The 13,830-nt window shown below is 39.1% G+C and overlaps 1 protein-coding gene across 1 annotated transcript in view; it reads right to left on the reverse strand.

Annotated features, from left to right (window-relative positions):
• Positions 1-13,830, reverse strand: part of Tmem131 (transmembrane protein 131) — a 145,808-nt gene that overhangs the window by 46,267 nt on the left and 85,711 nt on the right. The window contains exons 6-8 of the mRNA XM_040729655.1: positions 5,936-6,052; positions 4,627-4,749; positions 2,244-2,324 (exon numbers count right to left, since the gene is read on the reverse strand). Coding sequence (XP_040585589.1) covers positions 2,244-2,324; positions 4,627-4,749; positions 5,936-6,052 — 321 coding nt within the window. The remainder of the gene's footprint in view (positions 1-2,243; positions 2,325-4,626; positions 4,750-5,935; positions 6,053-13,830) is intronic.

The raw sequence follows: 13,830 nt of genomic DNA on the forward strand, positions 1-13,830 counted from the left end.
AAGTCCTAATTCATGGTAAAACCTTTATGTGAACCATCTCCTAATGGTTGGAATGAGTCTTGGTGACTAAACCTCTTTGAGGCGAAGATAGACTGCCCTTGCTATATAAATAAATCTGGATGCATGTGGTGGTGCACATCTTTAATCCCAGCATTTGGGAGGCAGAGGCAGGCGGATCTCTGTGAGTTCAAGGCCAGCCTGGGCTACAAAGCTACACAGAGAAACCCTGTCTCAAAAAACAAACAAAAAAATCCTCAAAAATATCATTTTCCTTGTGGTTTTGACTCCCATCCCCTTTCAGGGCCTTTCTATATATCCATGGTACAGGGAAATCTAATCTGCTATGATTTGGGAGGGAAAAGATCGTCTTATTTTATGAATATGCTATTACATCATAAATATTCATAAAACTTACTTAGAACCTACAACACAGAATCAATTGGGTTGCTACCTCCACTTGGGGACAGCCCATTCCAATCTGTCTTTGCTAAGCAAACCTCTGTGTAAACTTCCCAGTGTCTCAGACCTTCTTCTACGACAGGACAAGGACCATAGATTGATTGTTTTCACTTACAGGAATCATTACTGGTTACTAGTTTTTGCAGTCACTTGGGGCATTAAAAGGTTATGCTAATTTCCGCCAGGTTCATTATAGTTCTTAGCTACTCAGAAGTCTAAATTCTTTTATATTCATTTAGAAATTTTCTAGTCATCACATATCAGCTTCACAAGTATGAAAAAACAGACTATGATGGGGAATACTAATTCAAGACATATAAATTCACACATCCCTAGGTGTAAATAGAGTGGGTCCATACTCTGTAAAATAGAAAATTGAACAAAAAAAACTGTAGTTCTGTCAAAGTTTCAAAGTTGGGTGTAAACTTCTCATGTAGTAGAATTCTATAAATGTAAGAAACATCAAATACCTGATAAAAAAGTGACTTGTTTAGAGTCTACCAGTAGTTATGGAGACTGTTCTAAAGTATATTGTGCTTATCACTGCCTCATTCTGTTTTGTGTGTATATGCATACAAGTGCAGGTACCCACTGAGGCCAGCACGGTCAGATTACCTAGAGCTGAAGTTGTGGGTGGTTATGAGCCACCAGATGTGGGTGTTGAGAACTGAACTGGGGTACCCTGAAAGAGCAGTACATGTTCTTAATGACCAACCATCTCTCTAGCCCCGGTAGTTCACTCTTAGATTAGATTTCTGAGCTATATATTTCTAATTCCACTCTTGAAAGTAAATACTAGATGGAAAGATTCTCAAAGGATTGTTTTAGAAAAGGTATACAGAATGTGTTTTATCTCTTTTAAAATCATATAATACACCTTTTCTCCTTGTATTTTAAGCCCTGTTAAATCTACAGGCAAACCAAAATCTTCTAATACACTAATAATAAGCTTTAAGTAATTGTGGCTAGCAAGTCATTTCGAAATGACTTGCTTATTGTTGGGATCATGTGATAGATTTTTATGCTGTGTGTATGTGTGTTCTTTAAAACCAGTATTTTTTTCAGGTTGAATTTTTTTTAACTTAGGAAAAAAGATTTATTTATTTTATATGCATGGGCATTTTGCTTGCATGCATGCTTCCCTGGTATATGTGGAGGCCAGAGGAGGGCACTGGAACCCCTGGAACTAGAGTTAAGGATGGCTGAGTGCCTCCATGTAGGTGGTAGGAACTGAATCCTGGTTAGAGAGTCAGTGTTCTTAACTACTGAGTCATTCCTATAGTCACCCCTCCCTCCTGCCCTGCAGGCTGAAAATCTTTTTGATGTATATTTTCTTTAAACAAAAATTCTGGACACATTACCTGAAAGTGTCTTATTTTAAACAAGACATAGATTAACAAGATTAACGTTGATGTAAAAATACCATCTTTTTTACATACTATATGAAAGAATATCTGAAAAGTAATTGTAAATTAGACCAAGTTTATAATTTTGCCAATTTTTTCTTTTATGTTGAATCATTATACCATATACCTATAAATAATTTGTTTCTTTTCATTTTGTAAACTCTTTCACTTTATTATGTACATAATCCATTCTTCATGTTATATATCAAAAGACCAATTGTGTTGGTTTGAATGCCCTCTTGCCATAGACCACCAGAACTTTTGTCATATGGTATGTAATGAATAGTAGGAATAAACCTTCTATGAACCATTTAAAAAAGAAAGAAAAGGACCAACTTCCCATGAGCACACACAAGAGCAAGCTGGGCTTCCACTCACCCACAGCTTTCTGGTACCTCCTTGCTGACCTGTTGGAAGTTCTAGGTGAAGGTCTCCTCCACTAGAGTACATTTCTACAACCTGGGACAAAGCATACACCGTGGTTACAATCACTCTTATCACAAGTGGTTTGCTGAAATGGAGAAGTTAGCATCCTCACTGCTTATTGGAAGGATACAAAAGTAGAAAAATGTAAGCAAGTACCACATTACCAACACTCATCTGCATAAACAACAGCATTTTAAAATTAAATCAAGGTAACTTTGAACACTTGGAAGTCATGTAGCTTCAGAAATTAGATTTTAGGAAGCAACAGAACACTTTTTATTTCCAAATAAAAATACATGTAAATTATGAAGTGTTGGAAATAAAAATTTAAGGCCAGGTGTGGTGGCACATGCTTATTATCTCAGCTCTTGGGAAATTGAGGTAATCTTGAATTCAAGGTGATCTTCAGGTATAATCTAAGGCCAGCTTGGGGCACATGAGACCATCTCTAAAGTAACAAAAAAATTTATATATACATGTAAATTTTATATATAACTAGATCTAGTGGTAGATCCAATAATCACTAGAGCTGTGAAATAAAGAAAAGATAAGCATGCTAAGATATGTGTAATAATTCTAATAAAGATCAAAACACTTGGGTTCTGAGCTGAGAGTAGACACACCTAGCATGTGCAAAGCCCTGAGTTTGAACCCCAGTACCACACACACAAAAAGGTTTCTGAGGAGGGCATAACCAACTGTGCACAGCTGGAAAGGAGGAACTTCTCATGGTCTACAGAATACAGGATAACTACAGTTGACAACAGATGCATATTTCAAAGATCATACAGAGGATGCTGAATATTTCTCAGAATCTTCATTATCTATTGTTTACATGTAGTGAAATGTCAATGTGTTCCATAAATATGTGCAGCTACTATGCTTCAATTAAAACAAAAAATACAAAAATAATTGGGTTTCTATTGGCAGTACAATCATGGTAAAGGCAAGCAGAATCCTAAGGCTTGTGCCTAAAGTGATTTAAAGATGGCTTTATTGAAATACCACTAACTAGTGTCCAATAAATGACACATATTTATACTGTATATCTTGAGAGTTACTGACCTTTGTGTACAAGTATGAGGTCATCATTGCAATTTAGATATTAAATACAGTCACTGCTCTAAAAATTTCCTTGTGCCTTTTGGAACTTATTTCTATCTCTTTGTGGCTTCCTTTTCCCAGGCAAATCTGTTCTTTAGCACAGTGTTGGGGTTACAAGCAAGTACTGCCATGCTAAAGTCTTTAAATGGGTACTTGGAATTAGAATTCAGGTCCTCATGCTGAAAGAACAAGCATGTTATCCACAGAGTCACCTCCCCAGCCCCTCTTCTATAAATGAATAATAGTACGTACTTTTATGTCTGGCCTAGTTTTTTTTTCTTCCCTTTCAATGTAACTACTTGAGATTCACCATGATATATCAATAGATCATTTCTTTTCTATCTTTATGGTTGAATCAGTTTGCTTTCTGTTTTTTCATTTTGAGATGGTGTTCTTATAGGTGGAGTGAACTCACAATCCTGCTTCTCCTTTCTAAGTACTGAGAATGGAGGTGTATGCCAATGTGCCTGGTCTTCCAACATCTTACAAATTCACACACTGATGGACATCTAGGTTATCACCAGTGTCTGGCCACAGTGCTGGGTGACATAAAGTTGCCATAGCTACTGACTGAAGACACTTGGTATGAACACTTGCCTTCCTTCTTTGGGGTAAACATTAAGGAAGAATGGGTAAGACGGTAGGAGACTTTCCTTTAATGGGAGATAACTCTTGCTCTTATAGCAAATACATTTCATTAACTTAAATAAATCTGGGGCAAAGTAGTAGAAAACTTTTACTTGTTTTATCACAAAAAGTCTTCCAGAAAGGAATAAAAAGAACAAAGCAATAAAACTAGAAAATTCTATTATATGCTGAAAAGGTTTTCTACTTGCTTTTCTTTGTGTGTGCTGTGAAGGTCAAACACTCTGCAGGCTCATGAACTAAGGTCTTCCTCCGTACTGTGACCTAGCATTTGGCATAACTGGACATAGTTGAGGAGCAGAATGTTTGCCTAGCAAGTACAAGGCCTGCATCAACGCCTACCTTCAACAAACAAGGACTAACTGGGAAAAGAGTAGAGAAATTAAATTAAACAGAGAATAACTAGGTAACAACAAAGACTGAAAAAAAGGCAATATTTAAATAGCTATAGACTGACCAATATCTTCAGCCTATCTGTAAAAATCTTACTATTTTACATCATTTTGGCGACTGTGATAGACTGAGATCTCATGTGTTAATTCCCACCAAAATGAGGATTAACTAAAATTACCCCCCAGAAACTCACCTGTAATGGCTCACTGTGAGGGTTGTGTATGTTTATTATGGGTGAAAAACTGCTGTTTACAGGGACTCTGGCCCCAAGAAATGGCCTCAACCGATATGGATTTGGAACCCCAACACCAAATACCTGTTTCAAAGGGAAATAAGAAGTTTCTGAGTTGCTTTTTAACCATTATTTTCATAGCTACAGTTCTACTTGATCTATGGAAAACAGTCAATCTAATTTTGACATGAGAAATACTTGTAACTTCTTGAGATGATGGCACAGACTTCCTGCTATACTCTGTATGTCCATCTAGAATGACTTCTGTAATACACTGGAAACTAAAATGTAAACAGCCCTTCACTAGACCATGAGGCACACACAGAGAAGCAAACAGGGAGCTGAAAATTCCCCACTCTGTTAAGAGATGGTGCTGTGACGCAGACAATGCTTAGATACAGCCCAGGCTCAGGTTAGTGCCACACGAAAACACCTTACCTAGGTAGACTAACAGGGAGAGGGAGCTATTCAAATAACAAATGGTTATTGTCGACGATGAACTAGGCACAGGCACATATAGTTTAATAGTGAACATATTAAATAGCACAGCTGTGCTCATAGCTCTTACTCTAGTACTGAGCAGATGTAAAGACATGGATTCTTTTAGATTTTGCTGTGATTATAGAGTAAGTCAGAGACTGTACAAGGAGTTAGAGAAGAGAGAAAGGTAGTTAGGTACCCTGTAAGCCAGAGACATAACACTAGCTTGAGAAAGAGCAGGGGCAGTGCGAGGGGAGCAGGCAGACCTGAGTATATTTAGGACAAAGAGTAAAACCAGGCAGAGAAAGCATAGATGGTGGACTAGAATATGCAGGCCACTGAGGCTCATTTCAAGAACAACCTGACTATAACCCACAGAAAACACAGACTGACCAGCTGGGTCTGCGGCTAATGCCCTTGGAGAGTCATGCCCTTTGTTCTTGCAATAGTCTACTCACTAAGTCAACAGGTATGGCCAGGGGCATAGCTAGGTGGCAGAGTGTATACCTAAAATAAACATAGCTAGGTGGCAGAGTGTATACCTAAAATAAGCAGGGCCTCAGTTCATTTCCTGGCACTACAAGCAAACAAACCACAACAAAAAGCAACAAATAAATGTAAAATAAATAAATAAAATGCAATCCCCATAATCCACAGTAAGTCTAAGTACCCAAAGTCTAACATCCTGTTTTTTCTCTTCTCCTTGAGTTTATAAAGTGAGCTCTTAAAGGTTATTAAATTTGCTGGCTATTATCTGTACTGAAAAGGAAATATAAGTTTTGGTTCTTACCTGGTAAGTGAACACCCCATGATTAGATGTGTTAATAAATAAAGTATTTTCTACATTTCCCACTACTCTTGCAAGAAAAACTACATCAAATGATGTATTTCCTCCTGGAAGAATTTTCTGAAAAAGAAAAGCAAGTTAAATTCATTATCGAAAAATATCAGTGTATACTGACCAATATCAGACAGCTAAAGTTCTACAAAACAAACAAATCACTTCCATAAATTGGCTGTTTCCTTTAAATGTTTCACCATCAAGTTAGACATACTGAAAAATAATATGTCTTCATTACCTACCTTCATCCTTTACCAGACTAAAGCCCTGTTCAACAGATAACTCCTTTGGGCTCTGTTCATTCAAAGGTCACTAGACTGGGATAAAGCACCTAATTATACACTGTTAGCTCTAAGATCAGATAATCAAACAGGCCTCAGGCTGAAGCTGAGCTTGCTATATAGATGCACTGTTGTACTACTACAAACAATAAGGTTGGGTCCCAATCCCCCACCTCTGCCATTTCTCCATATGAGGTATGAAATGTCCCTGAACTTAAATTAGGAAAGAAGGAACTCATTCCTATTGTTTCCTGCAAACCAAGAATGTCATCATAATCAGTAAACTAAAATTTTATTACAACAAGCTAATAGAGGATATTCCATGAAATTCAAGACGGAAGGTACAGTTTTGCTTGCAATGCAGCCTTAAGGAGCATTTGATATATAAAGCTATCATTCTCTCTTATTCCACTTCTACTGTGAGAACTCTAAAATGCTACCTAAATTATAGCTCAAAGCATATGGCACTGAGACTCTGGCTGGATCCTAGGATGGACAAGCTAAAAAGACTCCTTTGGCATTACCAGCAACAAAACCCAGAAAACAAAACAAAACAAAAAAACCCACTTTTCTTTAACCTGTTACACAAAATGTATGGAGGATGAACATGTCCAAATAGAGTTGGAATGTGAACCTTGGCTCACTACAGTAAAGAATGGGAAGACACCAGGGCTCTCATACAAGAGGACAAAAAGAGTTTATTTAAATCTTCACACATTGTTAAAGGCTGAATGTGGGCTCAAGCGTAGTACAGCACACCCAGAAGCATAAACAGAAGAGGAATTCCACCTGATCCTGAATTTAAGAATGAGCTTAGGTCTGGTGAATTTACCATAACACAATTCTGAATAACCCACCGACTACTTAAACAGTCACACAATAATATAAATACTTTGAATTGATTTGAAGTGGAAAAACAACATTTTAACACATAAAAAGCAGCAGTTAAAAGTAATATTTAGGAGGAAATTTAAAACATTACACATTTATTTTGAACATACAGGTCTCAAACCAACAACTTTTATTTCTGCTTTGAGAAATGGAGTAAATGAAATCCAAGGCAAGTAAAAAGAATAAAGCTAGGTGAAATGTAATGAACTAGAAAGCAGAAAACATCACTAAAATAAGTAAAATGAAAGCTGGTACTTCAGAGTTACAAAACTGATTTTAGAAATTCCTATACAGAATGTGTGAAGAGAGAAGGAGAATGCATGAGAAACTAAAACATGCATGGCATTCGACATGTCTTAGTTCTATGCTATGCACTATACACACATCTCTACACTATGGAACTATGAAGGGCTGAAGGAACATAGGGCTCCTCTGAGAAAGATGGTAAAGTAGTATCCACCTCCGTGTAGTCTGGGGAAGGAGAAACACCTGGCTACAAAAAATAAGACTATTCCATACCACAGAGGTTAGGAAACCAGTAAAGGCCACAGAAGGAGAGAAGCTTTCAAAGGACCCTGTGAGGATAGAACACATCAGGGAAAGAAACAGGGGACAGGAAAAATGGAGCAGCAAGGATTAAATGGAGTGGAGGCAGGAGGGCAGGGTAGAGGAGGAGAAATGGGGAGGGATAACTAACACTGAAAGCCTTTTGAAAAAGCCATGTGGAAACCTACTACTGTAGACGCTTCTTAAGATAATACATATATGCATATAAAAAGAGTTTACACTATAATGGGGACAGCACTCTAACTAGACACCAATGCCTGCAAATGAAAAACCCTAGCACCAAAAAATATGGGCTACCTCTTTGAGTTATTGGCCATCAGGGTTCCATAAAGCCCCAAACATTACAAGCTATTACCAGAGCTTGATGGTAAGACTCTATTGCTAAAGATACCCCATACTTGAGTTATAGAACATGGAAAAATCTAGCTGGTACTCACCTGGAAGCTGCATGCCTACTGGCTAGCTTTCACAGTGTTGGAAGGTGCTATGCATGCTACCAGAGAAGAAAAGTAACCATTAATGCCATCCAGCTGTGAACCCTACAAGCCACAATAACAACAGGTGTGACAAGATATGCTCACCGGTGCACCAGTGGCATGAATGTTATGGGAATAGCTAACTACTTTACGCTTGGATCTATGGCCTGCTCCATGAGATGGAACCTACACCTGGCAATTTCAATGGAGTCAAGAACCTGTGGTTAGATAGGTCATAGGCCCTGGTGGAAAACCTACTCTATTAAGTGGACACAGTATGAACGTAAATTGCATCTCTCAACCCTCTTCAGACAAGTGTCTCCTTGCAGTAGATGACAATTAACACAGACCTTCACCTGGTCAAGCTTCAGCTAATAAGACTAGGGCTGTACAAATCCCAAGGCTCAGGGATCTTCTAGAAGAGGGGATGAAAAAATTTTAAGAGATAAGGGGTAGATAATTTCAAGAAAACCATTTTCTGGACATAACCAGACAGCTACAAATAGCAATTCAAGAGATTTTAACAGCAAACACAAAGCCTATGTAAACTTGAGCCAGACAAAATTCCAAGACGGAGAGCAGGGAGGGGAGGGGAGAGGGCATAAAATCCTACCCTGAGCTGAGGAGCTGCTGCAATTCATAGCTACTGGGGGAGGAAGAGTCAGTTTCCTCTAATGGTGTGACCCCTGGCAGGTCAGCCACCCTCTAAGGGAGTCCTTACTCCTAAAAATAGTTGGGCAATAGAAACTGGATTTGAAGAGTCAGAAAACAAAACAACCAACCACGCTTAGGTGGGTCAGGAGGTGAGGGTGGATCTAAGAGGAGGGGTGTATGTGTGTGTGTGTGTAAAATTAATAAAAGTACTATTTTAAAAAGTAGACTGTTCCAAAGAGAGATGGAAAGGACAGTCCTTCTGACACCCACAAAGGAGTGACAAGACGGTGAAAGTACAGAGAATAGAAGTATTACCATGGAAAAGCAGGCCACAGTAGACACAGCGGCAGCTCTCTCTCGTTGGGGAGTGTAACAGAAGCCTCAATGGAAAGGTAGGTAAACGAGGAGGCCTTGGTGAAAAAGGACTGTCAGTCCTCCCACAGAACAAGACCACAGCTCTCTCAAGTCTCAATCTAATTACGGGTCTCCCTGAGACAATGGCTTCTCTAACAAGATGGGTCAGCAGTGAGGAGTTCTCCTGGGTCACAGGGCTGGGCACAGCAGCTACCTGTAGAAGTAATCTACTATTTAAAATCAAGCTTCCCTGGAGGCCTGGACAGCCAGAATCCATCATGAGAGACAGCCACCGGAGACTGAAAAGTGCAGGCAACATGCTTGTCAGGGCAGTAGGTGGACAGAAGTCTAGAGCCAACTATCTGCCGCGAGGTTCACTGCTGTAGAGTCCAACCAGGACACTATCCAACACTCACAGCCGCACTCCTCCAGCTGGGCAATAGATGAAATAGGAGGAAAGTGCTGCTGTTGCTTCCCCCATTGTCAACACACTCAGGAGGCAGCCCTTCTGCCCCAGATAGACTATTAGCCAAAGTAGGAACTGGGGATGGGGTGGGGCTCAAGAGAATGGGAGACCAAGGATGGCTAACAGAGGCCCCAGGCAGGCAAAGAGAAGCTACCACAGTGAAGACAGTCCTGGAGACATTGGACACTTGTACAGGACACAGGAAATGCAAGAATCCTCAAGTCCCTGTTGTGTCCTGTGTGGTCTCATGCCCCCCACCCTTAACCCAGTTTCTCTTTTCCATATGGTCAGGAGCATTCTTATCTTATCATATAAACACTTCTTGGTTTTAATCTTTTGTTCCCTCCATACACTCATCTAATGCTGTTTATGTTTCCCCTTTCTGTGCTTGCTCTGGCTTCTCCCTCTCATCTGCCTGTATTTTTTAAGTTTTTTTTTTTTTTACTTAATTTGTTCTTTAAAGAGCTTTTACATTTTACTTTCTGTTGCTTTTATTTATCTAAGTTTGGTGATGCTTATGACATGTGTGAATATGTATGCATTTGTACGTGTAAATGTGGAGCATGTGTGTCAAAGCATGTACAGATATCAGTATAACAGAGAGGTACAAGAACAATGAAAAAGCAAGGAAACATGACCCCTTGCCTCCTTCTGTAGGACAGGGTTTCTTTGTTGACTTCCCAATGCACACACAGGCTAGCTGGCCTATGAACTTCCAGGAATTCCTGTATCTCTCTATCTCATCTCCTTGCAGGAGTGCGAGAATTAGACTCATACTATGTGACTAGTTTTTATTTGGGTTCTGGGGACTGAACTCAGGTCCTCATAAGCAAGTGCTTTACCTACTGAGTTTTTTTTTTCTTTCTCTTCCCTTCATCACATTTCTCCATTCCTTTCTCTTTCGTTTATCTAACTTAGCTCCAATTTCCCCCTTCCCTGCCTCTTCCTTTACCTCATCCATTTATTATTTTCACATTTATCCTAAATAATTAAAAAAATTAAAGACTTCTTATGTGATGTGATTGAGTGTTTTGCCTGCATGTGTCTGGTGCCCAACGAGGACAGAAGAAGTGTCAAAGCCCCTGGAACCGGAGTTATAGATGGCTGTGAGCTGTCATTTGAGTGCTGGGAACTGAACCCTGGTCTTCCAAAAGTGCAATAAATGCTCTAAATCACTGGCCCATCTGTCCAGCCCAACTCGAACTAATTTTTAACTTCAAAGCTAACTCTCCATTAGTTTTGCCAAGTTTAATTTAGTGGTAAATAGTGATACACGGTAGGTTTTATTTTACTTTAGTTCTACTTCTTAACTTGCACGATTTAGTGTTAGAGCTGCTACAGTAGCTCACCTTTTCCTTTCTAAGTGGTACTGAGACTGAACTCTCGGGGATAAGATGTTCACTAAAACGATAACCAAACAAAATAGGAAAAGACAGCAACACAAACAGATGTGCAAACTGCAACACAGTGGAACCAGAACCAAGAAAGAGAAACACAACTCCTCCAAATGATCACAATTTCTCAACAGTCAGAATCAGATCTGAAGAAGCTAAAACATTTGATAGATATCTTAAAAGCAGCCCCCCCACCAGAGGATCAATCATACAGATGACTGAAGTAAGGAAGTTAATTCTCGACCCAGAGAGAAAAACAGCAACAGAAAAGAGAAAATTAGCAAAGGGAAGTGAAAATCAGCAGGGAAAGTGGGATTTTGAAAACCAAATACAGTTATTGGAAAAGAAAAGCTGAATCAATCAAATAAACAGTAAAAAGTGTTCCTGACAGACTTGTCCAAACGGAAGTTAGAGTATCAGGGTGGAACACAAGGATGAGGAAGTGCCGCATTCAAACATCCCTGAGGAAATAAACAAGCTTGACTGCAATGACCATGAACTCAAAAATACCACTATGACGCTGAAAGACTATGGAGACTGAGAGAGAAGCTACCTAATAAAATTATACCAGAAAACTTCTTAAGTCTAGAAAAGGAAGTGGACAACCAAATGTAAGAGACACTTAAAGGTCTAAGTGGACACAATCAGAGAAAAAGTGCTCCATAACATACAGTCATGATGTCAAAAGCATAAAGCAGAGAAGACACAGTAGAGCTTCAGGGGAAAAAAAACCCAGTGCGTTTACAAAGTGAAACTCATCATAGTAAGTTTCAGAACTTCAGCAGCCCTATAGTGGAAAAAGCATGGGACAAATACTTCAAGCCTGTGACTATGTTTAGCAGAGCTCTCTTTTAAAACTGATAAAGAAATTAGGACATTTCAAGACAAGCACAAACTGAGGCAGTTCATGACCACTAGGCTAGCACTACTCTGGTAGAGCTCTATGGAGAGAGGGAGGAAAGAAAGTCTAAAGCATTGTAACTCCATGAGAGGAACAGATGAACACCAACCAGAGAGCTAGGAAGGACGCCATCATGTCCAGCCTAACTGAGCCAGGAAACTCTTAATACTAATAGGAAACAGAAAAGTCAAATAATGCCCCCCTCCCCAAGTATCTCTTAATAACAACCTTAAATGTTAATGGCCTCAATGCGTCAGTAAAAAGACTCAGATGGGTTAACGGGATTGAAAAAATTCAACTGTATGTTGTCTACAGGAAATATACCTCACTGGAAAAGACACTCACAAGCAAATTTATTAACCAAACAGAAGGTGGTATAGCTAGTTTGATATGTGATAGAGTTCAAAATAAAATCTAAAGTGATAAAGAAAGCTATTATATACTAATAAAAGGTGTAATTCTTAACCCCAGAACTTGGGGAGGCAGAGGTAGGCAAATCTCTTAGAGTTCAAAGCCAACTGGTCTACAAAGTGCGTTCCAGGACAGCTGGGGTACAGAGTAACCCTGTCTTGAAAAAACCAAAACCAAACAAAGAAACAAGATATAATTAATCAAGAAGATATAATAATTATAAATACCCACATACCATACTTTGGGACTCTCAGTTTCATAAAACAAACACCGGTGGGCATAAAAGATCAATCATATCCTGAGACAAAGAGGGGGTAACTTTCAAATCTCACTTTCTTATTTATATATTTATTTAATGTGAATAGGTGTTTCGCCTGCATATATGTCTGTGCACTATGTGTGGGCAGAGCCCATGGAGGCCTGAAACTCCTTTGGAACTGGAGTTACAGACAGTTGTAATCTGCCATTTGTGTGCTGGGAATTGAAACCAGGTCTTCTGGAAAAGCAGCAAGGCTGTCCACCAAGGAGGAAGTGAATGAAGAAAAGGTGGTATATATACACAATAAAGGAAAATGAATTAATGACATTTGCAGGAAAATGGATGTAACTGGGAAGCATTGTGGCAAATGAAATAACTCAGACTCAGACTAGTATCACATCTTTGCTTGTATGTGAATAAAGTCAATTATAAATGTGTAAGATTGTCACAAAGAAATGATCATGTCCACTCCTCCCTTGCAAAAGGGGGCATTATAGTAATCTCCATGCCAATACTTTTGACACCTAGAAGAACTGGAAAGACTCACAGTCTGGTAAATTCAGCAAAGCTCACTTAAGACACCATAGATAACCAGCTCAGCTCTACATCTGATTTCTCCCCTTACTCATCCATTTTTGATCAACAGTGACTGTTTTAAAATAAAATTTAACATTCCATTTTCTTATGCAAAAGCTCTTCCAATGCTTTCCTATTCCAGAAAGGATAGAGGTCAAGGCCTCACACAACCTGAGAACCCTATACCCCCAGGTTAGCTTTCACACCAGAGTCTCTGCGTTACCTGCTCCTTCAGGACTGCTCTTCAGTATTTTCCACCCTCTGGTCAAACACTGCCTGCTTTTTAAAACACAATCACCCTTAACACTAAACCCCTTGTTCCACTGCTTTTCTTTTTCTTAGAACATGCTGTCTTCTAAGGCCTCATAAAATGTATTTATTATATTTGCTGAAGTCATCAAACCCCTTTAGGGCTAAGCACCATGAGCAGAGATCTCATTTGTTCAGTGATAAATCCTGACAATATCTGTTAAATTAATAAATTTGTCACTTCTACATAGGTGGCAAAGCTGGTTTTTAAATTTATATTTTTTACATGTTGTAAATTACAAAAGTAATAAGGGCTTACAAACACAGAGCAAAGATGTGTGAAGAGAGGGTTGGTGCTGTCAAAG

The sequence above is a fragment of the Mesocricetus auratus genome, unplaced genomic scaffold (genome assembly GCF_017639785.1).
Source record: "Mesocricetus auratus isolate SY011 unplaced genomic scaffold, BCM_Maur_2.0 Super-Scaffold_100021, whole genome shotgun sequence".
Classification (NCBI taxonomy): Eukaryota; Metazoa; Chordata; class Mammalia; order Rodentia; family Cricetidae; genus Mesocricetus; species Mesocricetus auratus.